This window comes from Lynx rufus, unplaced genomic scaffold, assembly GCF_022079265.1.
Source record: "Lynx rufus isolate CCGP_SWC_20201006 ecotype Redwood Valley unplaced genomic scaffold, mLynRuf1.p SCAF_49, whole genome shotgun sequence".
Lineage (NCBI taxonomy): Eukaryota > Metazoa > Chordata > Mammalia > Carnivora > Felidae > Lynx > Lynx rufus.
Genome location: NW_025814866.1, coordinates 1,141,916 through 1,169,637, shown reverse-complemented (window position 1 = coordinate 1,169,637; position 27,722 = coordinate 1,141,916). Strand labels below are relative to the sequence as shown.

Here is a 27,722-nt window from a genome sequence, read left to right as displayed (position 1 = left end):
CCCACTCCACCCCCTGCCCCTGCGGCCCGGCCCTGGCTCCTCAGGGCAGAGCTTCCAGTCCCCAGACTACTCCATGTCTTTCAGACTGTCATTGAATATCTTGTATTTCTCAGTTAGTTCTTCCATTTTGGTGGCTGCAGACAGAAAACAAAATACAAACAGCAAAGTGAGCCCTAGTGCTTCCCGGCCCAGAAGAGGCCACTCCGCACCCCGCTCCCCCCCCAGCCAGGCCCACACTGTGGTTCGCTGGTTCTCCTCCGGCCCCGGGCCCGCCTGCGCCTGGCGCTCAAAGGGCTTGCAGCCCGGGCGCCCGGGCGCCCGGCTCCCAGCGTGCCCCCAGACGCCGCCGGGCCAGGAGCTGCCCCTGTGGGTGCCAGGCCGAGCCCCAGGTCAGGTTCCACTCACTGGGCCGCGTCCGTGCCCGTCCCCACCGTCGCTCCAGAGCCCAGGAGCTGGGGCTTTCTCTGATTCTGCCGGTGTGTTCGATCTCGGTCAGAACAGCAAGCTACGCACGCAAGCAAGGCAAATGCCACGCGCCTTAGCTGCCCTCCAGCCTGCAGGCGACTGCCACGACCTGCTACCCGGCTCTCAGGGAAAGGGGATGCCACCATAATTCGCAACTGCCTCCTGAGGTACCAATTTCAGACAGTGACCCCTGGGCATGACATACAGGGACTTTCACTCACACCCCTCCCCCACCCTGGGGGCTCGGGGCACCACTCTGGGCTCTGCCTTAACTTAGACACCTACTCCTTCTTCCGTCTCCTGGCTGGCCCTCTGCCCTCCCACTTGGCAAGGCCTCTCACTGACATTTGGTCCTGCCCGTCTGGAGGGGGACCCTGAGGCTCAGGCATCACGGGCTCCCACGGCCCTCCCCACTTGTCACCAGAGCCCCCACTGGGTGCAGTTTACCGCCCTGATCACACTTCTCCACCGATGGGCTTTTCCTAGGTCCCTCTGGGTGTAACCTGCCTCTCCCGAATCCTCAGGCCATCCCCACCTCGAGCCCCACTCCAGCTCCACTCCGCCCTCCGTGGGCCGCCTCAACCCCGGGTGCTCCATCAGTCCGCACCCCTCCCCTTTGTCCTGGGCTCGCGTGGCTCAGAGCTGTCTGGGCTCTGGGTTTAGGCCAGAAGCCCCCCGCCCTCCGAACGTGCAAGGCATTAGCTTCTGGAGGCCGCTGGCTTTGTGTCCGCAAGCCTGGACCCCGGCACTGGACCCAGGGGTGCGTATTTTCAGTTCTGTCCGCGGTGCACTTGGAATCCAGAGACACCCCGTCAGCTCTGCGCTCACCGGTCCCCGCCCTCTATTCTCCTTCCTCGCCTTCTCTGGAGGGCCTGCTGGCCACGGGCCACTGAGATTGCTTATGCTTGCTGTCACTTTGTTTCCCTCTTTTCTCTCTATTCTCACAGATTTGTTGCTTCTCCTGCTGCCCCACCCCCCACAGAGCTCTTTCCCGTGATGTTTTTCAACACTTTTAACTTCTAAGAGTGTGTGCTTGTTTTTCTCTTTGTTGGTGTTTCCTAGTTTTCTAGGTTAGGGTTTGCTGCGAAGTTCTCTTCTCTCCAAGACCCACGAGCCCTGCTGGTCCAGGTCTCTCTTCTCTCTTCTCTGGCATTGGTCCAGGCTGGGGAGAGGGGGCCGCCCCCACTCCACTCTGGGGGAGACACTCGTGCTCCCCAGCAGGAGCCCCGCGGGGCGCAAGGCAACGGAAGTGGCCTTCCTGCCGTGGGCCCTCGGGCCAGACAAAGGCGGGCTTCTCCTGTGCTGCCGGCCACACCGGGGGCCCGGGCTGCCATTCACGTCAATCATTTTCTTTACGTGACAGCAGGCTAAGGCCTCACTGGCAGCACCGACCTGCCTCACTGGCCTGCTTTGCCGGCTCTCTCCCCTTCCGGCCCGCCCTCCACTGCCCCTCCCCGGGGCCGCTGGCAGACAGGCTCCCCCTTCTCCCTTGGGCCGTGGCTTTCTCCATCCGCCGCATGCGACCAACTGCTACCATCCACCCCTCCACGCCGGTGCTGTCAGCTCCCCTCCGCTGCTCTCGGCACCGAGGCAAAGGGGGCTTCGGGTCCACCCGGTCGACACGGTGACTAGTGAATGACAATGGGGTGGGCTGCCCGCCCCACGTCACCAAAGCCCGCTCCGTGCACGCCAGGGCACAGCTCAGGACACAGGCTCGGCGGGCACTCCAGCCCCTCGCTTTGGGTTTCTTATACTGGGAAGGGAGGTGGCGCAGACACACGGACCTTCCCCCGCCGCGGAGCCTGAAGAGGTCACGGAGGCCGAGGCCCTCAGTTTGTCAGATGGGAACAGGGAAGGGGGGAAGGCCGTTCCGACCGGCCCTGGCACGGAGGTGGCATTGACCGCTTCTCTGGGGTGTGTCTGCAGCCTAAGGACTCAGGTCGAACAAAACCTAGGAGCTGCAGCGATGAGAGCCGAGCCCCGGCCCTGCGCCCCGGGTGCAGAGCTTTCCCTCACTACTGTCCAGACCTACAGGATGCCAGGCTCTCCAGGGCGAGCAGGCAGTCCTGTGCACCCAGCAGTCCTGCAGTCAGGTGAGACGGCACACGGCAAAGGGCGGTAATGACTGCTGTTCTATTAATGACAGCACGGTTCAGAAGCATTTTATTTACAGCAATTAAACACAGTGCAGGGGGGAAGTCACAGTGACAGTGGTGACCAGGAGGAACGTTACGACAGCTTTTCAAATGGACGATTTTGTGGGAGTCAGTCAGGAAGAAGAGAGACCTTTGAGTGCCCGGTATACAAGTGGCAAGTATTCATGCCAAGGCCAATGCCGGCTGCCTGAGGAGAGGGCTGGCTGGAGAGTCCGTGCAAAGGGATGACTCAGAAGATATGTGACCTAGCGCCACTCCTTGGGGCTGTGCCGGGGGGGACACATTTATAGGCGAATGCGTCCACCGCTACTGCCTGAGGCAGTGGCTAAGGGCTGGAGCCTGGGAGGAGAGGCTGGGGAGCGAGGACTTCCGACAGTCCTGGCAGGGCCGCATGTGTGCCCACGGCTGTGCACGTACCCAGGAGAGACCCGACAAGGACCCGAGCAATCACCTCGGGCTGACCTCGAGGCTCGGAGCAAGCAGGAAGTGAAGGAGAAGGAAACGTCGTGAACTATCTGGCTGAGTGTTGATGAAAAACGAAGCTACACGTCCAAGAAGCTCAAAGAGCTCCAAAGGGGATACAGCCAAAGCAGTTCACACCAAGACAGATGATAACGAAAGTGTTCCAAGCCAAAGACCAGGATGATCCCGAGACCAGGAGGAGAAGAGGGGCTATAAAAGGGTCTCCATGAGATCAGCAGCTGGTCTCACATCACAGGCTACGAAGGCCTGGACACAGACTGTGGCCCACACAGCCTAACCGTACAATCTGACTCTCTACAGACCGAGCTTGCCACCCTCAGCTCCATGGCGATGAAAATGAACCAATTACAGAGACCGACGTGGTAGATGCGTCTCACGGAGACGTAATCATCAGAGTCAGGATGGCAGTTAGCCGTAGACAAGAGGAGACACACGACCTGGGACAGGGCGGCACCTGAGCCCGGCAGGGGTGGGGGGTGCGACTATTTCGTATTTCCATCCCTATGAGTTCAGGTTCCTCCCTAAACACTGTGTTTTGTATTAAAAAAAAAAAGACCTTTTCTGAATGCACATTTCCATAATAAAACAATAAATGCACTCGGCCGAAACTTTAATTGAAACTAAATGCAGACACACTTTTGGCCCATCCAATAACAGAAGTGCCGGAAGGGCCCGATCTAGCACTGATGAGGACGCAGGAAGACGGGTACTGCGTGGCCTCAGCGACGGAGATGGGCCTCGCTGCCGTGACGCCAAGAACCGCATCCTAAGGACACGATCTAACATGGGAACACTGCATCTCCCGAGCAGACTGCCGGGGGGAGGGACGTGGAGCACATAAGTGAGCCGTGCTCAGGATGCAGACTGTGAAAACTGGGGAGCAGGATGGACGACCCGCGCGTGAACTAGACCACCCTGCCCCTGCTGCAGACGCTGGCCCTCTGCCAGGGGCTCATCCATATTATATTATATTATATTATATTATATTATATTATATTATATTATATATAATAGTAAAAAGCTGAAAATGACCTACAGGCTCAATAATATAAAATGTTCAGCAAATTACAGCAAATACATGGATAGAATAGCGTTTCACAATTAAACATATTATATTACTTCAAGGGGTGCCTGGGTGGCTCAGTCAGTTAAGTGTCCAGCTCTTGATTTTGGCTCAGATCATCATCTCATGGTTTGTGAGTTCAAGCTCCACATCAGGCTCTGTGCTGACGGTGCAGAGCCTGCTTGGGATTCTCTCTCTCCCTCTCTCTCTGCCCCTCCCTGGCTCATGAGCGTGCTCTCTCTCTCTCAAAATAATAAACTTTAAAAAATGTTACTTCGAGAACATGGGAAAATGTTTATAACATTTTTAATGTGTTTTTTAATTGCTTTTAATGTTTATTTATTTTTGAGAGAGAGAGAGACAGAGCTTGAGTGGAGGAGGGGCAGAGAGAGAGGGAGACACAGAATCTGAAGTAGGCTCCAGGTTCCAAGCTGTCAGCACAGAGCCCGACGCGGGGCTCAAACCCACGAACCGTGAGATCATGACCTGAGCCGAAGTCGGACACTTAACCGACTGAGCCACCCAGGCACTCCAATGATGCTTTTTTTTTTTTTTTTTAAGTAAGCTCTATGCCCACTGTGGGGCTTGAACTCACAACCCCAAGATCAAGACTTGTGTGCTCTAGTCACTGAGCCAGCCAGGCATCCCAGGAAAATGCTTTATAAAATGGTCTCAGGGAAAGAACATAATATAAAAGTTTATATGTGGGGCGCCTGGGTGGCTGGGTTGGGTAAGCGTCCGAGTTCAGTTCAGGTTATGATCTTGCAGTTCGTGAGTTCGAGCCCAGCATCCGTCTCTGTGCTGACAGCTCAGAGCCTGGGGCCTGCTTCAGATCCTGTGTCTCCCTTTCTCTCTGTGTCCCTCCCCCATTCACCCTCTGTGTCTCTCTGTCTCTCAAAAATGAATAAACGTATAAATAAATAAATAAATAAATAAATAAATAAATAAATAAAACTGTATATGTGCTGTGATTACTTACACAAAAAAGTAAAAAATGATGAGAGGAAAAAGAATAGAGATAAACAGACCAAAATACTAACATCAATCATCTCTGGGTCATCAGGTCATAAACTGTTTTTTTTGTTTTTTGTTTGTTTTGGGGTTTTTTTGGGGGGGGAGGGGAGCACAAGCGGGGAAGGGGCAGAGAGAGGCGAATAGAGGATCTGAAGCAGGTTCTGCGCTGACAGGCTGACAGCAGTGAGCCCAATACGGGGCTTGAACTCACGAATCGTGAGATCGTGACCTGAGCCGAAGCCGGACACAACCGCGTGAGCCACCCAGGTGCCCCAACAAACTGTTTTTACCATACCTCCACACATCTCTGGGTTATCCCAATTTCCCACAATTAATTTTTTTTATTTTATATCCATAGAAAGCATTTTTTTTCAAAGGAGGGAAAACCTTATGCATCCGAAGCAGCAGCAAGCAAGGGGCAGTCCCCAGCTACTCCCCAAATGCTGGTCGAGCAAGAAAGGGCCACACACGAGGCGGGCGACCACATACCTAGACTCGTGAGAGAATTGCTGCCGCCCCAACAGATGCGCTCGTCCTGCTGCTGCTTCGCCATCTGCACGGCCTCTGCCGAGGTGTCGGTGACCTGCGTGACCGCTGTCAGCAGCTGTGAGGGAGGGGGAGTGGCACAGAGGCATCAAATGCTGCTGAGCCCACCTGCAGAAGCCATCCCCTGCTTCCCCCAAGGGCAGCTGGAGAGTCACCAATCAGAGTTCTCCGTCCTCACTCCTTTCTTCTGGGCCCAGTGGGGATGCCGCGCTATTACGTGCCCCATCCCACACTAGTGGCCCAGCAAAGCCAGGGCACGATGGGAAAACCCATGTCCCAAGATAACAGAAGGGCCTCTCCAGTGGGAAAGGCCTGTACCCCATGGGACCCTGTCGGCAGAACTGTGGAGGACAGGCCGGACGGAGGTTTGGAAAGTCTAGGAGTCTTTGTGTTAAACCGACACGGTGCTCGCTTAGGCAGCACTTAAGCTAAAATTGCGAAAAACCAAGATAAATGCCATGGAAGCCCCGAGCCAATGTCAGAGTTCCACGTGTGGCAACTGCACTCATAATCACAACCAACCCAGTGTTTTAGGCTGGACTCTAGGGATCTGAAATGTGAAACAACAAATGAGGAGGTAAATATTTATGTAGTCAGCTGAGCAGCGTGAGACCGCTTTTTCCCATCTGTGTGAGCTGGGTCAAGAGCACAGACAGGTAAACGTCTGGCCGTCTGGCTGGCTGGCTGGCATAGTTCCTGGTCATACACAAGAACGAACTGGCCACGATACATTTGGGTATATCATGAAGACAGTGTGACCCCAATACAGGGACAAAAAAGCTAGAGGCTGGGCTAAGGGTCCCATATGGTCCACTAGGACCCAGCACAGGCAGTACACAAACCTCTTCTGGCCCCAGGGTCTCGGCTCACCTAACAGCCCCCTGAAACGCGGTAGGATTCTCAGGGAACATCCACGTCGGCCCTCCCCCTTCCACGGCACCAGGAGAAGCGCCCTCCCCAACCTGTCCAAGCCCCAGGCTGGGGGCCAGAGCCCAGCCGTGCCAAGCCCGGCCCAGGCCCCTGCCCTCGTGTGTGTGCGGCTGGGGGCTGCGGAGGCAGCCGGAAGGGAGGGGGGGAGCGGGGCAGGAAAGGGTGATTCTTACTTGGTTGCACGAAGTCAGGGTCTGGTGCACGGCCTGGACGATGGGGCCACACGGGTGGAGGTAGGGGCCCGGGCGCCGGCAGCACTCACCCAGCTCGTCGTCGTAGACTTGGAGGAAAGCCACAACGAGCTGGTGGAAGTCAGAGATGACCAGGCGCAGCTTCTGGTCCAGGGTGCTGGTGTCGGCCCCGCTCACAGCGCCCCCTTGCTTGTGCTGCTCAAAGCACAGCAAAGCCAGAGGTAGAGGGGTCCTCGAGGCCCTGCCTGCCCCTGGGGCACCAAGTCTCCTCCCGCGTCAGATACACAAGACCGGAGGCAGAGAACAACTTGATTTTGCACAAAGCCGCCCAGCTTCCAGCCTCAGCGCAGCCGCTGCTGCCTGTGTGGGCCTCAGTCTCCTCTCCAGGAAGAAGAGGACAGGCCAAGGACTGGTGGGAAGGCCGTGTGCAAGAGAGCCCGTGAAAGGCCAGACCTCAGGACCCGGTGCACAGCCTCCGTGAGGCCGATATCTTCCATTCTTCCGAAAGCCTCTCCACATCTGCCCAGAGTCTGCCTGCCTCTCCCCTTCACATGGGCTGAGCACCCACAACATTCTAGAAGCCATGGAGCCCTGCGCGCACACCACCTCACTTAACCCTCACAACACATTCGCTGTAAAGGTGGGGCCCCTGAGGCGGGGGAAGTAACGTTCCTTGCCCTGGACACAAAGCGGGGCCCTTGCAGTCAGGCCCTCAGCCCCAAGCCCCGCGGCCCCCGGGAGCCGGCACCCCTCACCTCCACCCTGAGCGCCTGCAGTTTGGCGGCGCTCTCCTGCAGCTGCCTGCCCAGCTCCACCACGTTCACGTCCTCCAACTCAACGCAGGGGCTGGCCCTGCAGGGAGAGGAAAGAGGACGTGCCCAGCTGTGTGCCATCGCAGTCATCGGAGCACCTGCCACACGGGGAAGGGTGTGTCCCGGGTAACGGGACCAAGTGGGACACGTACCTCTGCCAGGCACCGCTCTGCTGCCTAAGGAAGGGCTGAATGTCCAGGGACCATGGCTCACACTCGGGGCTCAGGAGCGTCTGCAGGTGGGGGCTGGAGAAGAGCTCCCCCAGAAGCACCTCGTTCTTCTCTCTGGTGTCCTCTAAGTGCTCCTTCACACTGCTGGGGCATCGCCAAGGCCACGCTGTCACTGGCCACAGCACAGCCTCCAGATCTGCTGAGGCCCCCGGCCGAGGAAGCCCTCAGTCCCCCAGGGGAGACCCCAGGGGCAAAACGAGACCAGGCAGAGAGGCCGGGAGACGATGTCTCCGCCAGTCCCTGCCGTGCTTTGGTGGCCATGACCAAGCCCCATTCCTGTGAGAGCCCGCCTGCCTGCAGGGACAGCGCGGGCACCCGTGTTCCTCCGCAGGCCAGCCTGTCTTCTCCGAGGCCTGCAGAGCACCTTCACACCGACAGCCCGGCACCGTGAGCACTGTGCTGTTAGCACCGTCCCACGGGGACGTCCTTCCCGGGCTCGCACCTCGCCGCGCGCCAGTGTGCAGCTGCCACCACCAGAGTGGCGAGTAAGACCCCGGCTGGAGACGTACGTGGTGGTGGGCCTGGGTGCCCAGTGGGCCCCCCAGCCCTACCACCTCCAGATGGAGCTCCAAGGTGCCTACCGGCCGTTCTGTGGAGAGCCCGCCCTGAGCCTTTACCTGGAGCGGCTGCGGCATCCGGCAGTCAGGCTCTGGACCCCATCCAGCAGCTGGTTCATGAAGCGCAACTGCTTCTGGGCGCAGGCCCGGCCCTGGCAGGGAAGGGCGCACCCACTCACTAGGCCAGACGTGCTGGGGGGGTCCCCTGCCCCACACCTTGCCCTGCTGGGGCCAGTGGGAAGGAGTGGCCTGCACCAGCAACTCCCTGCGCCCGACCCGGCAGCATTTTGGAGCGGCTTGGGGCCCACGGCCTCAGGGGCTGCTGTCATTGAGTGCTCCCAGCCTCGGGTGGCGATGATGCCCGGGACCAGGCTCTGGGAAGTGCAGCAGAGATATACGGGAGCAGGGCCCCGGGCCAGGGGCTGGGGGCTCACGCGGTTAAGCACAGGACTCTTGATTTTGGTTCAGGTCGTGGTCTTGCGGTTCGTGGCATCAAGCCCCGCGTCAGGCTCTATGCTGAGAGTGAGGAGCCTGCTTGGGACTCTCTCTCTCCCCCTCTCTCTGTCCCTCCCCTGCTCTCTTTCTCTCTCACTCTCATAAACAAATACACCGTGTGGAGCACGGCAGGGCCTGCCGAAGGCAGAACACGGCCCGCAGGGACTGAAGCCGCTCTGTTCCTCAGCAGCGCCCCGGGCGGAGGCTTATTCTCCCTGCAGACTGACCTCTGCAGCCAGGAATGGCCTGTGATGACCCGTCTCCTCACAGGAAGAACAAGTGGCCAGACTTCACGGCTGACAGAGCCCCCCGGCCTGAAGGCAGCTGGGATTCCCAGCAGGGACCCACCTGGCCAGGAGCTCAAGGCTTCGAGAAGGAGAGGAGACCCACAGGACCCAAACTCTTACAAGCGGAGAGGCCCGGTCCGCTCCAGACAGCCTGGTGTGAGCAGCGGTATCAGAAAGAAAGCCGGGGCCTGCCTCTCCGTTTTAGATCTTCCCTGCCGCTGCCCTCACAGACCCACTATTCTGAGGGATGCCACAAAACGATTTGCTCAGCTGGCATCACTATAAAGCCCTGCAAGAAGCATCTGCACTTAAAGTGGGCACGGAAGGCACAGGCTGTGGTAGAAGGGCTGTGCGGTTCCTGGCGGCATTTCAAGCCAGGCAGCCCTGGCTTGGGGAGTAGATTTGGGGACAGGAACGTGCTCTGCTACGTTTACAGCCCAGCTCCCTCTCCATGGGTGCCAGGCCTCGTGCCTACAGCTGCCTGGCACTTCCCTACAAGCCTGGCTCCCGGCTGTGTAGCCACGTCAACAGGATCAGTGGCTCTGGAAGCTTCTCAGTCTAAAACTGGGCGATTGGGCCCGGTCAGTACCTCCTGTTGACCCATTCTCCCAATCTGGCCAAGTGACACTGAGCCCGAGTAACATACCTGAGGGCAGCACGAAAGCAGAGGCAGAGGTTGGGACACTGTCTAGACAGGAGACAGCCCAGACAGAAACACGACAGCAACTATCACTCAGGACCTCACAAAGCCTTGACCAGTGGCCAGGGCTGGGCCACCCTGCCTGCCGTGCCCTCCTCGGCACAGCCCCGACTCTGGTAGCCCCCCGAATGCCCGGGAAGAGACTGGCATCCCTGCTCTGGGCTCTGCCAGCCCGGGTCAGGACCGGGACTGTAGTGCTGAGCCCACTGGGCGGTCCCAGCCTATGTGTCCTGCCCGCTCCCTGGTCACGCTCCGGCAGCCTGGGGCACTCCTCTCCTAGAGGTGTTCCATTCCATTGAGCTGCGCTGGTGATTTGTATTTGAGATGTAACGCACACACCATGAATTCACCCTTCTTAAGTACATAGTTCAGGGCTTGCTATGACAGTCACAGAGCTGCACAGCCCTTACCACTAGGTAAGCACAGGACATGACCATCGCTCCCCAAAAGCAATCCAGTCCCCATGAGCAGTCACTCCCCATACCCCATCCCCCCCACCCCCGCCAGCCCTAGCCCCTAGCACCCACTGATATCCTTTGGCTTCTATGCATTTGCCTCTTCTAGACACTTCCTATAAATGGAATCTTACATACGTAGTCTTTTGTGACTGGCTTCCTTCACTCAGCATAATGTTTTCAAGGTTCGTCCACGTAGTAGTTTATTCTTTATTATTACTTGTTTATCCACGCACCGATTAATGGAAATTTCAGGGCTTTTTCCTACTCTCTATTAAGTAATACTTCCTGTTCATGTACAAGTTTCTGCGTGGCCAGTCCTGTGGGGTCCGCAGCTGGCAGTGGAAGCACTGGCCGTGAGGCACGGTTTAGAGGAACCAGCAGGACTGTCTGCCACGGTGACTGAACCGTCTGCCACTCCCAGCAGCAACGGATGAGGGCTCCAACCCATCCTCATCCTCACCGATGCTTGTTACTTTCCTTTTTGTTTGTTTTTTTAAATCCTAGCCCTCCCACGGCACATGAAGTGGGATCTCATCGAGGTTTTGGGAAAAATGTATTCAGCTCCTCTGCCCAGTTTTCTGTTGGCTTCCCTGTCTTATTATTATTGAGTTGTAAGAACTCTTTATGGATTCTGAATACCAGACCCTTATCAGATATATGATTGACAAAGATTCTCTTTCATTCTATGGATTATCTTCAATTACCTTCAATTTCTTGATGTCCTTTGAAGCACCAGAGTAGCTCATTTTAATGAAGTCTAATTGATCTATCTTTTTCTCTTGGTTTGTGCTTTTGGTACCAAAATGACTTTTTAAAACTGTTATGAACCCATGGATTTGAAATAATGTTGACAGGCCTCAGTCTACTGCGGTCATCATCCTTCCGATGTGTTCATCATCTCACGATGTTCCCTCTCTGGCCAATGAGGGCTTCTATTGATAGCTGCCTGCTGAGTCCTTCAGATGTAACTGTAAATCCTTGGATGCCTGCCTTGTTCTCTTGTGTAACAAAGTGTTCCTGACTCAACTGGTACATTTCCTGCCCCAGGCCTTTGTTACAACTGGACTGTCATTGTTCTTGTCCTTTTAAGAGGATAAAGCAAGGAAACACACACACACACACACACACACACACACACACACCACACACTCAGGTTTTAAGTTAAAATACATTAAGAGCTCATGCTGATATTCCCAATTCAAATTCCTACAGGGTTTGACCAAACCTAATTATCTTATACCCATATCTCCATATCCCCTTTCTCCCATGCCCCCCACCAACTCCCAGCTCTCAACAATGCCAACATGAATTATTTTGTTTTTATTTCTTATTCCATAAAAAGGAATGAAGAACTGATCCATGTTCCAGCATGAATGGCCCTTGAAAATATCGTGTTAAGTGAAGAAGTCATTACAAAAGGCCACATACCATATGACTCCATTTATATGAGATAAAGACAGGAGAGTAGCGGGTACCAGGGCCTGTGGGTAACAGGGAGTGATGGCTTAATGGTCACGGGATCCCCTTTTAGGGTGATAAAAATGTTCTGGAACTAGATAGAGCATGCTATGGTTGCACGACAATGCGAACGTACTTAACGCTGATTGCACACGTAAAAGTAGTTCAGACGGTAAGTTTTACGTTATGTGTATTTTACCACAATAAAAAATATTTTTTTAAAACAGAATAGAACCCTTCAGAGCTTGCTGGGAAATTTTTTTAATGGTTAAAATGGTAAATGTTATGCTATGTGCATTTTACCACAATGAAAAAATCTTTAAAGATAAAAAGGAAGGGAGGGGTTCCAGTTCCAGGTAAGATGAAAGGACCAGCTTCCTCTCCCACTAAATACTCACCTCTCAGAGCAGGACAGAATGTATGTGGCAGGTGTCTATAGTCTCAGAAGGGCAAGTATCAGCAGGCATGTCAAGGACGCATGCCAGAATCCTAGGTGACCATCGAGGCTGGTGATGATCTAGCATGTTCTCTCCTCTGGTCTCTCTAGACCTGCACTCAGCCCAGCTCAAACCCAGAAGGGAACATAACAGTACAGACAGAGAACTCCAGAAAAGGAAAAGGAAACCCCTAACACTCAGAGAGAGTAGGGGAAATCTCCAGGCTCTTTTCTCTCCTTCTGCTCTGTGACCCCAGACCCCAGGCAATATCATGGCACTGGTGGCCGCAGCAACAAAGGTGGTTACTAAAAGAAAACTGCAGAAGCCAATACTCTGGGAGCAGGGAATCTTCCTCTCCATTCAGTGTGGTACAGTCACAGAAGTGGGTGCTTTATGGCTGCAGGGCAGCAAAGGAGAGCCCTTTCCCCCAGGAACCAGATAGTATCAAAGAGAGGACAGGGAGTGACAAACTAGAGAAAGGGATCCCATAAATCTGTTTTGAATGGGCTCACCCCCACCCGTGCAGGGGTAGATCTGATCTCCAGGAGCATACCGACAAATGATTACAGGGGAGAGACCGACACCAGATCCCAGGCTGACAGTCAGGCGGTCCACATGCAGGGAGGGCCTGAACAGTAGCACAAAGGCTGTGGAAAGCGGGCCGACCCTGGAAGCACAGGCCAGAGAAGGAGGCAGACCGTGCAGCTTACGCCTGACCAGGTCAAGTACCTGCTACAACACAAGTATCAACATTCTTCATAAAACTCAACAAGACCCAGAGTCAAAGTCAACGTGCGTGAGAAAAGACAATGAACAGACGCCAATCACAAGATGGCACTGATGTTGGAATTACCTGACAAATTTAAAGCAGTCATTATAAAAATGCCAAGTAAGTAATCATGAGTTCTCTTGAAACGAAAGTTAAAATAGAAAACATCAGCAAAGAACCAACTTTTTTAAAAATACTTTTTAATTTATTTTGAGATAGAGATAGAGACAGCATGAGCACGGAAGGGGCAGAGAGGCGGGGGGAGGGGGGAGAATCCTAAGAGAATTCCCAAGAGAATCCCAAGCTCCACACCATCAGCACACAGCCCAGTGGAGGGCTTGAACTCCTAAACTGTGAGATCATGACCTGAGCCGAATTCAGACCTTAACCAACTGAGCCACCCAGACACCCTAAGAAACAATTAAAAAAAAAAAAGTATCTTTTTTTAGAGCTGGAAAATAAGAATAACTGAAATAAAAAACTCAGTGATGAACACAATAGCAGAGTTGAGGGTACAGAGGCAAGAGTCAGTGAACTTGGAAACAGATTAACAGAAACTATCCAATGTGAGCAACAGAGAAGGGAAGAACATTTAAGAGCATCATGGACTTGTGGTACAATAATAAAAGGTCTAATATGTGTGTCCTAGGAGGCCCAAACGGAAAGGAGACAAACGTGTGCACTGATAAAATATTTGAAGGAGTAACGGCCGAAAACTTGTCAAATTTGGGAAAAGACACAAACTTATAGATTTGAGAAGCTGAACGAATCCAAACAGGAAAGCCAAGGAAATATTCGCACAAACACATAATCAAATTACTGAAGACTGATAACAAAGAGAAAGAAAAACAAGTTTTAAAGTAGCAAGAGAAAAACAATGTATGACCCACAGGAGAAAAATTACCCAAATGACTGCAGATTTCTCACTGGAACCTGTGGAGAGAAAGAACCGCCAGCCCAGTACCCAGTACCCACCAGGAATAAAGGGGAACACTAAGAGAATTTGGACCCAGCAGACCACTTCTGAAAGAATTGCTAGGGGTACCTGGGTGGCTCAGGCGGTTAAGCGCCCCACTTTGGCTCAGGTCATGATCTCATGGCTCATGAGTTCGAGCCCCGCATTGGGCTCTTGTGTTGACAGCTCAGAGCCTGAAGCCTGCTTTGGATTCTATGTCTCCCTCTCTCTATGCTCCTCCCCTACTGTCTCTCTCACTCTTGCATGCTCGCTCGCTCTCTCTCTCTCTCTCTCTCTCTCTCTCAAAAATAAACATTAAAAAATTAAAAAAAAAAAAAAGAATTGCTAAAGGCCATCCTTCAGACAGAGGTGAAAGGATACCAGAAGGAGACTTGGAACATCGCAAATAAAGGAAAAATAAAGGACAAAACCAGATAATCAACTCAGTAGATGCAAAGAAAGCATTTACAAAAATTCAACACCCTTTCATGACAAAAGCACTCAACAACTAGGAATGGAAGGGAGTATCCTCAACCTGAAAAAGGGCATCTATAAAAAATTCACAGTTAACATCATAGTCAAAGGTGAAGATCAAATGCTCTCCTCCTAAATCAGAAACTAGGCAAGGATGCCCACTCTTGCCACTTCTATTCAACATTGTACTGGAAGTGCTAGCCAGAGTAATTAGGTACGAAACCGAAATCAAAAACACACAAATTGAAAAGGCAAAAATAAAACTATCTCTATTTGCAGATAACGCAGTCTTTTATATAAAAAATCCTAAGGGAATCCACTAAAAAACCATTAGAACAAATAAGTTTGGCAACGTGGCAGGATACAAGAGCAATGTGCAAAAAGCAATTGTATTTCCACACCCTAGCAATGAGCAATACAAAAATGAAATTAAGAAAACAACTCCATTTATAATAGCATCATAAAGAATAAAATACTTAGGAACAAATTTAGATGTATATACTGGAAGCTACAAAACAGCTTTTAAAGAAACTAAAGAAAACCTAAATAGGGATGCCTGGGTGGCTCAGTCAGTTAAGCATCTGACTTTGGCTCAGGTCATGACCTCACAGCTTGTGAGTTCGAGCCCCACGTCAGGCTCTGTGTTGACAGCTCAGAGCCTGGAGCCTGTTTTGGATTCTGTGTCTCCCTCTCTCTGCCCCTACCCCTACTGAGCACTCTGTCTCTCTCTCAAAAATAAATAATAAAACATTTTTTTAAATTTTTTTAATTAAAGAAAACCTAAATAAATGGAAAGACAGTCCATGTTCTTGGATAGAAAGACTTAATATAGTTGATGGCAATACTTCCCAAAACAATCCACAGATTCGACACAAACTCCATCAAAATTCCACGTGGCTTTTTTGCAGAAATTGACAAGCTTATTGTAAAATTCATGTGGAAATTCAGTGGAATCACTAATAAAAGCCAAAGCAATCTTTAAAAAGAGCAAAACTGAAAGATTCACATGTTACAACTCACTACAAAGCTACACTAATGAAGACAGTGTGGCATAAAGTCAGACATAGATCAATGGAACAGAATGGAGAATCAAGAAATAAACCTTCACATTTCTAGTTAACTGATTTTCATCAAGGATGCTAAGACAATTCAATGAGGTAAGAATGGTCTTTTCAATACATGGTGCTGGGAAAACTAAACAGCCACATGCAAAAGAATGAAGTTGGAGACACACTTTACACCATACATAACTAACTCAAGATGGATCAAAGACCTAAATGTAAGAACTAAAAACGATAAAACTCTTAGAAGAGGGGCACCTGGGTGGCTCGGTCGGTTGAGCATCCGACCCTTGATTTTGGCTCAGGTCATGATCCCAGGGTCAGGGGATCAAGCCCCGCGTCAGGCTCCACACTGCTTAAGATTCTCCCTCTCCCTCTGCCCCTCTCCCCCACTCATTCTCATTCTCTCTCTTTAAAAATTTTTTAAAGACTCTTAGAAGAAAAGATAGGTATCTATCTTCGTGACTTTGGATTTGGCAATGCATTTTAGCTATAACGCCAAAAGAACAAGCAACAAAAGAAGAACATACATAAATCGGACTTCATCAAAACTAGAAAGTTTTGTGCTCTAAAGTATAATTCCAGAAAGCGAACAGACAATCCACAGAATGGAAGAAAATATTTGTAAATCTAATATCTGACATGGCTTGTATCCAGAACATATAAAGAATTCTTACAACTCAACAATAAAAGACAACCCAACTAAAAAGTGGGCAAGAGAACTGAACATAGACACTTCTCCAAAGAAGATATCCAAATGGCCAACAAGCCCATGAGAAGACACTCAACATCATTAGCCACCAGGGAAATGCAAATCGAAACCCACACACCAGGACGACTGGAATGAAAAAGATGAACAAATTTTGGTGAGTATGTGGAGGAACTGGAACCCTCACACACTGCTAGCGGGCATGTCGAATGGTGCAGCCACTCTGGAAAACAGGTTGGCACAACATTCTTCAAACCGTTAAATGTACTACATTTACTACGTTGACCTGTCACTACCACTCCTAGCTATGTACCCCCAAGAGAACTGAAAACGTGTCTTCAGTTAAAAACATATACACTGACATTCATGTTATTATTTAATAGCCAAAACGTGAAAATAATTATTTCAAGAGTTTGACAAGATTCTAAGGGTAGGGGTAGGGCTCCTTTGACTGATGCGGGTGTGGATCAGGGTCACCTCTGTTCAGAAAGTTGCAGGGGGCCAGCGAGTCAGGGAAAGTGCATGGGCTTAGACCAGAGGCCTGGGTTTGAGGCCAGGCTCTGTCACTGGGTGACCTAGAGCAAGCTGTCTGACACTTCCCCTGTGAAATGGGGCTAAGATAAGTACCTAGTGCCAAGGGTGAGTGTGACAGCTACTGGCATATAAAGTACCCACCACAGTGCCAGTGCATATGAAGTCACTGACCGAGGACAGGATGTGCTCTGTCCCTTCAGTCACCATAACCAGAGATCTGCCTCGGGCCTCCTCAGTGGCCTTCCCGCTTAGCCCTAGGGGTGGCTGGGGTCTGTGCAAGGGAATCCTACTGATTCCTGTCCCAGGGGGCTGAGGAACAGTGGCTGGGATGCTGGCTTCCTGAGGCCAGAGGAAAGATACCCCTCCTACCCCTAACCCAGCCTCACCGAGGTCCCCAGCCTGTGGGGACGGAGAGGACCCTCTCTTACCTTTAGGAGCTCCTGGTCATCCAGCCCACACAGCATCAGCTCCTGGCCTAGTCTCACCATCTCTGTCAGAACACAAGGATCCTATTACCGCAGAGGCCCACCCAGGCGGGAGAGGACACCGTGCGCTCAGGGGCACACCGACACGCAGAGTGCCGAGCGCCGCTCTGGGGACGGTGCTCCCGCTCCAGCATGGGTGGGCCGGTGTCCAAGAGGCCAGGCTGGGCCCAGAAGGCCTAGGTGGACAAGGAGGCGGGGACAGGATACCTAGGAATGCCTCTGGCTGTGTGACCCGCATCAGTTTCCTGGGCTGAAGATAGGGCGTCACATCTGACGTTCTTCCATATAAGGAACACTGTCTGGCTTCTAGGAGAAGCAGCCAGCCTCCTGAGGAGCTGACAGAGGTCAGGGAGCCTTCCTACAGGCCTTTATCATCATCGTCTCCTTTCACCTTGCCGGCAGCTCTAGGAGGCAGACCTCAGCTCCATGGTACAGATTGGGAAACTGAGTCACTGCCTGGTGCCCAGCCACACCTTACAGGGTGCCCTGGGCATTTTCTGAGCAACCATCTGGTACGGACAGAAAGGCCCAGACTTGGAGCTAGAAAGCCTGGGGCCAATGCCAGCTCTGAACCCCCGAAGTAGCTCTGTGGCAGTGCCCTTGCTCCTTCATGGGCAAAGCCCATCTCCTACGCCGACATGGCTCAGTGATCCAACAGGCCTAACTCTGGCATCTGCTTTGGAAGGTCTGGTGCAAGAAACGAGCAGAGCGTTTCTGCGAAAGCGCTAGTAATCCCGGAAACAGAGTACAAATACCAGTCATACCCCAAGCATGCCTACTCTACCCACAACCCTTAACCCCAAACCCTCGTGTCCTCCACAGCTCCTCTCCTGCTTAGGCCACGTCCAAGTCTCGGTGAGTCCGGCCAACCCCCCCTTCACGATAAGCCCGGGATCTGGCCAACACTCTACCTCCACTACCGCCCCGTCCCCATGTCTTGCCTGAATCACCGCAACAGCCCTCCAGGGCTCTCCCGGCCTCCGCCCGGGCCTCCCGTTCTCAGCTCAGCGGCCGTAAGGCCCCTGCGACACCACAGCTGTAAGCTTAAGTCAGGCCACAGCTTTCCTGACAATAAAAACTGTCCTTCGATGGCCCACAGACCTAGCCTGATCCGGCCCTGTGGCCTCTCTCTCTGCCCTCGTCCCCACCACTCTTCCCTTGCTCTTCACTCTGCAGCGGCCACCCCGGCCTCCTTGCTGCTCTGCACAGCTGCAAGGCACACGCAAGCCTACCTCAGGCCCTTTGCACTTGCTGTCGTGTTACCCTGAACACCATTCTTCCTGAGATCTGCCAGGCTCACTTCCTCCCTTCCTGCAAGTCTGTGTTTAAAAGGGAGGCCTTGGGCACCTGGGTGGCTCGGTCGGTTAAGCGTCCAACTCTAGATTTTGGCTCGGGTCACGATCTCACGGTTTGTGAGATGGAGTCCCATCTCTGTGCTGACAGTGTAGAGCCTGCTTGGCATTCTCTCCCTCTCCCCCCCCCCCCCGCCCATACTCACTCTTTCTCTCTCTCAAAATAAGTAAATAAATATTTTAAAACGAAGAGAGAGGGGCGCCTGGGTGGCGCAGTCGGTTAAGCGTCCGACTTCAGCCAGGTCACGATCTCGCGGTCCGGGAGTTCGAGCCCCGCGTCAGGCTCTGGGCTGATGGCTCGGAGCCTGGAGCCTGTTTCCGATTCTGTGTCTCCCTCTCTCTCTGCCCCTCCCCCGTTCATGCTCTGTCTCTCTCTGTCCCAAAAATAAATAAACGTTGAAAAAAAAATTTAAATAAAAATAAAACGAAGAGAGAGAGAGGGAGGCTTTCCCCAACCATCTTATATCCACAGGAGCACCCTTCACTGCCCATGCACCACTCTGCCCTCACCTGGCTTGCTTTATGGCACTTCTCACCATGCAACACAGAACTTTGCTGCCTCCATCTATCACCTGTTTCTCCCAGCTGGCACGTAAGGGCCGTGTGAGCAGCACCTAAAATGATGCCAGGTGCGTGGGAGACACTCCACAAATACCGGTCAAATGAATTCATGAATTGTCCGAATCCTCTTTGGAGGATTATACCCTTTGACAAGCACCCATGTCCTACCACCTGCTCTGACACTTGGCACGCTTCCCCGGGTGGGCGAGGCTGAGGCTGTCACCCCAGCTCTACAGAAGAGGAAACTAGGCTGGGGATGGCGAGGTCGAGGCTTTGGCTGGACTAAGGGCACGGTTAGTACCTGTGGGTGGGTGGGTGTGAAAGAATTCAGATGCAGGCTGATGGCCAGGCTCACCTGGCCTTGACGTGGTCCCATCAGTAGGAAAGTGCCGGCCATAACACACTGGGGAAAGGGCAGCACCGCTGTGCAGCCCAGGCCGGTCCTTCACACTCCAAGACACGACACCCTGTTCTTCTGGGCCATTTCAGCCTCGGGGACAACTGTCCCTGGATAACTAATCTGGCAGTGACAGCCGGGGCCTGCACTGGGGCTCCAGGGTCCAGGTCACCCACCCTGGAGTAGATGGGCCAAACACAGGCCCACGAAAATCTGACCTTCGGAGACACCATTGTGAGGACTGTCCCCTATCCCCTTTTGCCTAACGTTCATCACCAGATTAAGAACCGTTTCTGCCAACAGAAGATCGAAAAGAAGCAGTTACAAGACAAGCCCTATGGAGAGCTATCAAGCGTGCACACGGCAGAAAGATGGGGACGGAACCACCAGTGGCATCGGCAAGAACCAGTCCCCGCCTCCGGTGCCCTGGCGGGTGGGCTGGCAGGGTGACACATTCTTGGTCTCATTCGCATGCCCCTGTGAGAGGAACTCTCCCACTGGCCTACGCACAGGGTGTGAGTGTGCCCTGATTCTAGAAGGCTCTGGCAAGATCTCCAGGGTGTGCGCTGGCCAGAAGTAAACACCAATCCAATGGGAAATTCACTCCGTCTTGCTAAGGAGGCCACGCACACGCTCAGAATCCACCCCCCAACTCCAAAGTCCTGTAACGCAGACTCACCTTGGATCTTCACCTCGACTGGGGCCCCCTTTAGTGAGCTGAACTTGTCCTGCCAGGAGGGGCAGACCCTGCAGGCAAAGAGCAAAACTGGTCAGTCCTGAGCGGGCCGCAGAGGCTCCTCGTGACCTCTCCCCGCACGTGCTCTAAAAAAGTGAATTACTTGTGCGTGAGCTAAACACCACTGAAGTGTTCACTTTGATATGGACGCTTTTATGTGATGTGAATGTCAACTCCATAAGTTACCAGGGGGAAAAAAACCACAAGATATTTCTGCAAGTGAACCTCAGAAATGTGGATTTGAACACTGAAATTTAAATTCTCATGATAAACAAAATGACCACCCAAGAGGAAAATCCTGATTTCCTCAGAGCTTGAAGCTCTGAAGGAACCAAGGGGCTGGCTTTTCTTTCAACCATGCTGCAGGTTCATTTGAAGGCCCAGGCATCCTTGAAGCCCTGCCTGGGTGTCCCCTGGGAAGCTGGGGGAGGGCCAGGCCCACAGACATCCTGGCATCCCTCCATCACAGCAGGACCCGGGCACTGACCTTCCACTGAGCTCCCACCTCCCAGACCGCAGGCCCACTGAAGCCAGGAGCCAACTTTTCATTTTATACATCTGGGCTCTAATGCCATGGCAGCCAGCACAGAAAAGGCAGCCAGTGTGTATTAACAAATGAATAATCAGGGCCTCTTGCCATGGAATAATGTGCCATTGGTAAATGCCCATGCTTAGCTCTTTCAACGGAAGGACGTTTTCTCTTTTTTGAAAATCTTAAATCAGCAGGACATTAGGCTACTCCAGTTCACACCTTTAAACCATTTGGGGGCTCCTAGTGTGATAGGTTCTGGGATCACAGCCCCAGCCCCTGGGTTGGGAGACAGCAATCCCAGCTGTCCCCCTAGGTCCAGCAGAGCCCCAGCCCTGATGATACCAGATAGATACATGGGACGGTGGCCACTCATAAGCATCTTGCCTTAAGACACCGAGCTGATGGGCAAAACCGTTTCCAGAGACCACATCCAAAGGCAGGCGTCATAAGCAACACACGGCTCAGGCCCCCCAGACTGGGTCTCCTCCATGATCACGGGACGATCTGAACACTGCACCCCCAGCCCCTAGCACCAGGCCTAGCACAACACCAAGGCCGTGGGGACATCGCTCCAGCTGCTGAGACTAACACCTGCCTGCCAGGGAGCCTCAGGAGCTGGCTGCCAGGGCAGGCCCCCCCTACAGAAAGAGGAAGAGGCTCTTTCCACAGGACAGTGGGGACCGGGACTCCACTCTGCCATCATGGTGTAGTGGCCTGCCAGCCCTAGGGACCTGCTGACTTTGCATGGTAGAAAAGGGCAGGGCAGCTGTTCCTCGGAGCGGGCTCACTTCTCCATCCTTGGGGCCACACCTCCGAATGAATGCCTGCGTCCCAGGCCACACCTGCCCTGACAATACTGGGACCCTGGGAGCTGGTGGGGCCACCCTGCACCTGAGGCCCCGGGCTCCACGCCACAGAAGTACTGCAGAGAGGGAGCCTCAGCTATATCGCCTGTCTTCAAGACTCACTGAGGCAGCCAACTTTTCTCCCAAGAAGGGGTGGGGCAAAAGGAGTGGGAGAAGGAGCCCCCTGCCGTGTGAAACGCTAGGAGGCTGGGCCCTGGGCCTGGTTGCTGGGCGACGCTCCCACTCATAAGGCGCCAAGGAGCAGAGAGCACTCAGCAATCCATCAGGCTGGACCACAGCAAACCACTTCAACACACTAAAGAACAAATCCACAAAAGACTAAGCGACCTCACTTGGAAAGGGCTTTCATTAAAGTTGATTTTCCTGAAGCAGCAGGGAGCAGGGCAAGAAGGAACGGCACTCAAGGCCTTGAAAAGCAAGCACAGCTCTTTAGGAGCCAAGGAAAGCCAGGCGCCCTGAATTCAGCAATGCAGGGGACCCCGTGGCCCTGCTCTGCCCCACGCTGCGGGCCAGCTCGGCACACGGGCCGGCCAGAGCCAGCACGCTGAGCCCCACGGCCGACGCTAGCTACAGCTCCCAGGTTCCACCCGGAGTGGGGTGAACAGAGCGGCCGTAAGCAAGAGCTGAAACAAACGCAGAAGCCACATGCAAAGAAAGCCTACATGAAATATGGGAGAAACTGAACTCTATCCAACCCTCTTTTCGGGCCCTTGAAAGGCCCAGGGCACTTTTGCCAGGTTGCGATCGTAAGAAGCAATTATCCGTTCCCTGCCTATTCCTTCAGAGGATTCAGCTTCTTGTATTTATAAAAGTACTAAAAACACTTCAGGAATGTACCCATACACTCCCATGCATCCCTCTCTGGGCAGCAGGTGACCCAGTCCCCAGCATCAGATTGGGCCAGGCAGATCTGGGCTCTGTCCACGAGAGCCTCTCCAAGACGTGGCTGTGGCCTCCCTCGTTCTGGGAGAACGCTCGAGACCCCACCCCCACTATTGCCTCTCCTCCTGGATTCCTGGACCATGCACTGGTCCTTCCAGGGCTGGCAGTGACTGTCACATGAGCCATGGGTCATTCCAAGCCAGCCTCCTGCCATCCTGGGGCTGTTGCAACAGTCTCCCTCTTGGTCTCCCTGCCTCCAGCCTCTCCCCTCCAAACCCATCCACCACAGAACCCCCGAGTCACCTTGCCAAAGCTTCCAACTTCAGAAGGTCGCTCCACGCTGGCCCTGCCTAGAGCGTGAGGTACAAAGGCCTTTACGCGGCTTGCAAGGCTCTGCATGAGCTTCCCCAGAGCTGCTCTTCAGGACACTGCTGCCCAGCTGTCCCTCCCACACCTCAGTCCCCCACCCCTGTTGAAATGAGCACCCGCCATTATCTGTCCCCTCCCAGATCAAATGCCACCTCCTCCTTGCCAGCACCCATAACATTCAGAACACAGAGATATGCCCAAGTCTGGGGCTCATGCCTGGGCCCTTTGCAGCACTGGAGTCCCCGTTCCTTGAGGACACCCATCCGAGCCTGAGGCGCCCAGAAGGACACATGGGTGCGCATGTGTCCATGCACCTGCTTGTCAGCCCACAGCCTGGACCACACGTGCCGCCCGGGGCTGATGCAGGAGTCCTACCTGCTACCTGCTCTCCAGCAGCTCCCAGTACTTTGCAGAGCCAGACAGGACAGCAGGCCAAGACAGAATTCATGGGCTGATATGCTCCAAAGGTTGTGGGTATCCAGGGGAAAGATGGATATGTTTTGCCCTGGGAGCTAGGGAGAGTTTATTTTTTTTTTTATTTTAGAAAGAGAGAGAAAGGGAGAGGGAGAGGGAGAGGGAGAGGGAGGGAGGGAAAGGGAGGGAGGGAGGGAGAGAGAGAGAGCGAGCGAGCATGTGAGCCAGGGAGAGGGGCAGAGGGAGAGGGAGAATCTTATGCACGCTCTAAGCTCAGCATGGAGCCGGGCTTGATCCCACAACCCTGGGATCATGAACTAAGCTGAAATCAAGAGTTGGATGCTCAAGTGACTAAGCAACCCAGGAGCCCTTGGGAGCTACTTTAAAAGGAGTCGGGCCATGTGAGCTGGGTCTTTGAAGGCCATGTAAGAGAATGTGTAACATGCAGAGACCTGAAGGGTGTTTCCAGGAGGGAGAGAAAAGGTTATGAGAGTGCTCTGAGGCCTGGAAGACAGGACAGGCTGCTGGAAATGCAGAGGCCCTAACATGCAAATGCCTCCTCTTCCTCCCAGCCATTCGTTGGACACCCAGCCCAGGGCAAGGCCTGCTGCCGTCCCGTGGCCTGGCAAGTACACCAGCTGGGTGCAGGCTGGATCCTTGCTGCTCCAGTACCGGGCGCCTGCCCGGGCATCTTCCTTAGCTGCAAGGGCAGACAGGCAAGGCTGAAGAGGAACAGGCCCACGCCTGGCCTCCTGAGAGACTCCCGTACCAACCGTGCCCACTCCAGAGAGGGCCCCGGGGTCACGCCCAACAGTACAGGAGGCTGTTCTCCACGAGGCTTGGTCAAGCCTTCCGCACTGCAGCCTTAAGACAGATGCTCAGCTCAGGGCTGCTCCTCCTAAGGAACAGACTTCCCTTAAGACTTTCTGGATCTTTGCCCTTGCCATCTGGGCAGGCTTTGCTCCCCCTGCAGAGTGCCAGGCACACACAGCAGGGCACACCTTGACCTGAAGGACTGGGAAACAGGGTCTCGGCCCTGGTTGTCACTCCTCAGTGGCAAGACGTAAGACAGTTCACAACTCCAGACTGAGAATGAAGGGATGGGGGCCCCGTCAAGTCTGAAACTAGCAGAGCGAGAAGAACACTCAGAAGCACCACGCAGCACTTCTGCAGGGCAGCAAATGGCCCACTAGAGCCCTGGTGTGGGGGTGGGGGCAGCACCTCCAAGGCAAATTTGAGCCCGGCTTTCCTGGCTGGCACTTCTTTCCCAAACAGCTGTTCTCCTGATGTCCGGGGGTAAAGGTATGAAGCCCTCTGGGAGTACCACTGCTTGTAAAAATATCAACCCCTCCCCCTTCCCCAGGTGGGCTGAGTGGCCCCGGGGGGGGGGGGGTACCCCAGGGACTGGGAGGAAGAAACAAAGATGTTACCGAATACACATCCACTCCAGGATTTCCAAGCGGTACTTCGAGGGACTACACAGCAGTTCCTGAATGGTCTTGGGTTCTGTGATATAAAGACCCTCCAGGACCGGGCAGTTGAGGTCCTAAGCAAGGAAAGGGAAAACCAGGAAGCTTTAGAAAGTCTGACCGAAGGGCAGAGATGCACTTCTGCGCTCGTGCTCTCCATGCACCTTCCCTCACACCAGGCTGGTGAGCACACGCGCTCCCCACCCCCGCGGCCGGCACGCGGCCAGCAGCGCTGCCCCTCCCACTGTCCTTCCGTCTTGCCCAGAGTTCAATTCCCCTCGTTCTCAGCCCACCTGCAGTGGCCTGCCACCCCGCCTCCTCAAGTACGCCCCCTCCGCGCAGTGTAACCTAGTAGCAACTAGGGGCTTTGACGAGATTGCGAGATTCTGATCCCGGCTCCCGGCTAGGGGACCCAAGGAAAAGTCGAGTGAGAGCGCCCGTAGCGCTGTTCTGCAGGGGACGGGGAGGGGGACCGGCGAGGGGTGGGGCGGAGCAGAAGCGGGGCGTGCGGGACCCCGGCCGGCGGTCGGACCTGGTGGAGCGGGTCTCCTCCCCACGGGCACCTGACTCCCACTCGACACGGTGACACGGACCCCGCCCGTCCGTCTCCCCCTAGACCCCGCGAGCTCCTGGAGGCCAGGGCCCGTGTCCTCCCCGCGTCTGCGCTTGCTTCATGCGCCCAGCCAGGTCCCGCAGAATTCCTGCAACACAAGTTAAGGGGCAGCACCCGCGTGGCGCCAGCCCGAACTACCAGGCACGGACCACGCAGACGGCAAGCGTGGAGGCCCAAGAAGCAGAGACAGGTGCCCCCCCAGCCGCCCCTGCAGCGGGACACAGGCCGCAGCCGAGAGCTAACACAAGGGCGGGCGCGTCGCGCCGCCGACTTCCGCTGTAGGCCCTGCCCTCCCCGCCGCCCGGCCGCCGCTGTCCGGGTGGCTCCCTGGGCCCGCGGCACCTTTAGCTTCGCGAACACCTCCACGGCCGCCTTGAGCACGCCGTCGTCACCCTCGTCCCGGTAGCCGCCGCCGTCCCCGCCAGCACCCAGTCCAGCCATGTTTCGCGCTCTGAATCGCGCCCCGCCCCCGCCCCAGGCTCACCGGCTGACCCAGCTGCCAATCACACCCAAAGCGCTGCGCCCGTCCCGCCCCCCGCCCCTCCCACCCTCCCCGCGCCCCCATTGGGCTGTCGCTCCACGCGCGCTGTGGCACCACCCAGGAGGCTGGCCTTGGGGAAGGGGCGGGGCGCGGGCTAGCGCGGCCTGGCTCTCCGTGGCCCCCTCGCTCACGTCGCCTCTGCTAGCTGTCTGGGCGGAGGAGGCGTCCGGGCGAGCCTTCTCCGGGAGAGGGCGCTCCTGCCTTGGGCGGGTTGTCCTCTCGAGGATGGAGAGGTGCCTTGTGGGTGGGACGTAACTGGGATTTGAGCATCCCGCTCCCCGCGCGGGGCTCTAGCTCCTGTTTCCCACGCTCACGGCTGCAGCTAGAGAGACGTTTCTTGTGCTCCAATCCGGCCCCACGACTCACTAGCTGGATCACTTTGGGCAGCCTACCCAATCTCTCCGTGCCTCCTTGCCCTCACCTAATGGGGAATGACGAGAGCGCTTACCTCATTGGGTTGCAATGAGAGAATAATTCCTCTGACAATGCCTGGCACGTACAAAGCGCTGTGTAAATGTTCACTATTATGCTGGGCCCTGCTACCGCCCCCGCCTCCTCCCCGGCTCTCTTTCATCTTCCTGGAACGTTCTGTGGCTCCTTCCCTCCCTGTCCACTTGTAAATTTCTTAGCATCTCTCACAGCCCTCAAACTCAATGAGTCTGGCATGAAATCTCACCACCCATCTGCCCCCAGACCTCCAACGCCCCCATCCCTGCGACTTGTTGTTCAGAGGAGGCGGGCAGCTGCTGTCAGCTCCATCCTGTCCGGAGCCTCTCCCTCCTCTGTGCCCTGTCTGGCCACGTCCTGGAGAGAGGGATCAAGAGGCAAGTCTAGAGACAGGGAGACCCAGGGCCCTGGCAGGACACAACTGCAGTCATCTGAGTGACAGCCAAGGGCTCTCAGCTCTGTCCCAGGAGGCGGGGGGACGCAGGAGTGTAAGCTAACAGAAAAAGGCCCCAGCCCGACTTTGTGGGGCAGGGCCTGATTCCCTACTGAATGCTTTGGAATTGCAAGCTATTCTGAGGACCCAGCGCCTTGGAACTGAGCTGAAGAGACATGCAGGGCACCACAAGGCCCCTTCCCCTGTCCAGCATGGCTGCTGCCTTGGGCCCTTCTGGCAGCTGAAGGCTATAGGGGCTTTGGGTGTTTTGTTTTTTTTTTAATTTTTTTGTCTCTTTTTGTTTTTGTTTTTCTTTCTTTCTTTTTTAAAAATTTCATTTCAATCACAGCTCCAGCTCAGACATTCAAATTCTTGTGGGTTTTTCTGTGGATCTTTCCTAGGACTGGGGAATTTGGCGGGAGAAACCACAGCAGTGTGGTGGCCTCCCCCACCCTCCCCATATCCTCTGCTCCTAAGGATCGGGAAGAAACCAGCTCCTGTGTATTCTGGAAGAAAATTCCCCTTCTCCACCCAGCCCGATGGAGCCAGTACTCTAAGCAGCCCTTCCCCAAACTCAGCAGCTCTGTCCATGGCATGGGGTGGGATGTGGAGGGGTTGGCAGGGCCTCGAAGGAAGAAAACCATCTTGAGAGGTCAAGGGGTCCATCCCCTTCCATGAGGGACGTGCTGGCTGGCCCTCAGCTCGTGGAGATGGCTGCTGAAGACACGGCAGCAGGCCGCAGCCTCCCTGTGCACACCACCGCTAAATCATGGTGCCTCCCAAGCTTCCTCCACTGGAAAGGCTGGAGGCTGGGCTGGGAACAGAGGCCACTGGGCCCCTC

The 27,722-nt window shown here is 54.5% G+C and overlaps 1 protein-coding gene across 4 annotated transcripts; it reads right to left on the bottom strand.

Annotated features, from left to right (window-relative positions):
- HAUS7 (HAUS augmin like complex subunit 7) lies at positions 1-25,913 on the bottom strand. 4 transcript variants are annotated; one of them, XM_047098470.1, is made up of 10 exons: positions 25,803-25,913; positions 24,809-24,924; positions 20,259-20,326; positions 17,213-17,274; positions 8,508-8,599; positions 7,813-7,974; positions 7,604-7,700; positions 6,831-7,043; positions 5,671-5,785; positions 1-134 (listed from the first exon to the last, which is right to left on the bottom strand). In XM_047098470.1, the coding sequence occupies exons 1-10, from the start codon at positions 25,899-25,901 to the stop codon at positions 67-69; spliced, it is 1,092 nt and encodes a 363-aa protein (XP_046954426.1). In that variant the 5' UTR covers positions 25,902-25,913; the 3' UTR covers positions 1-66. The 4 variants fall into 4 exon arrangements, with proteins under 4 accessions (XP_046954426.1, XP_046954427.1, XP_046954424.1 ...); XM_047098471.1 differs by having other exon boundaries at positions 7,813-7,971; XM_047098468.1 differs by lacking the exons at positions 1-134; positions 5,671-5,785 and having other exon boundaries at positions 6,167-7,043.
- Positions 25,914-27,722: the final 1,809 nt, after the last annotated feature.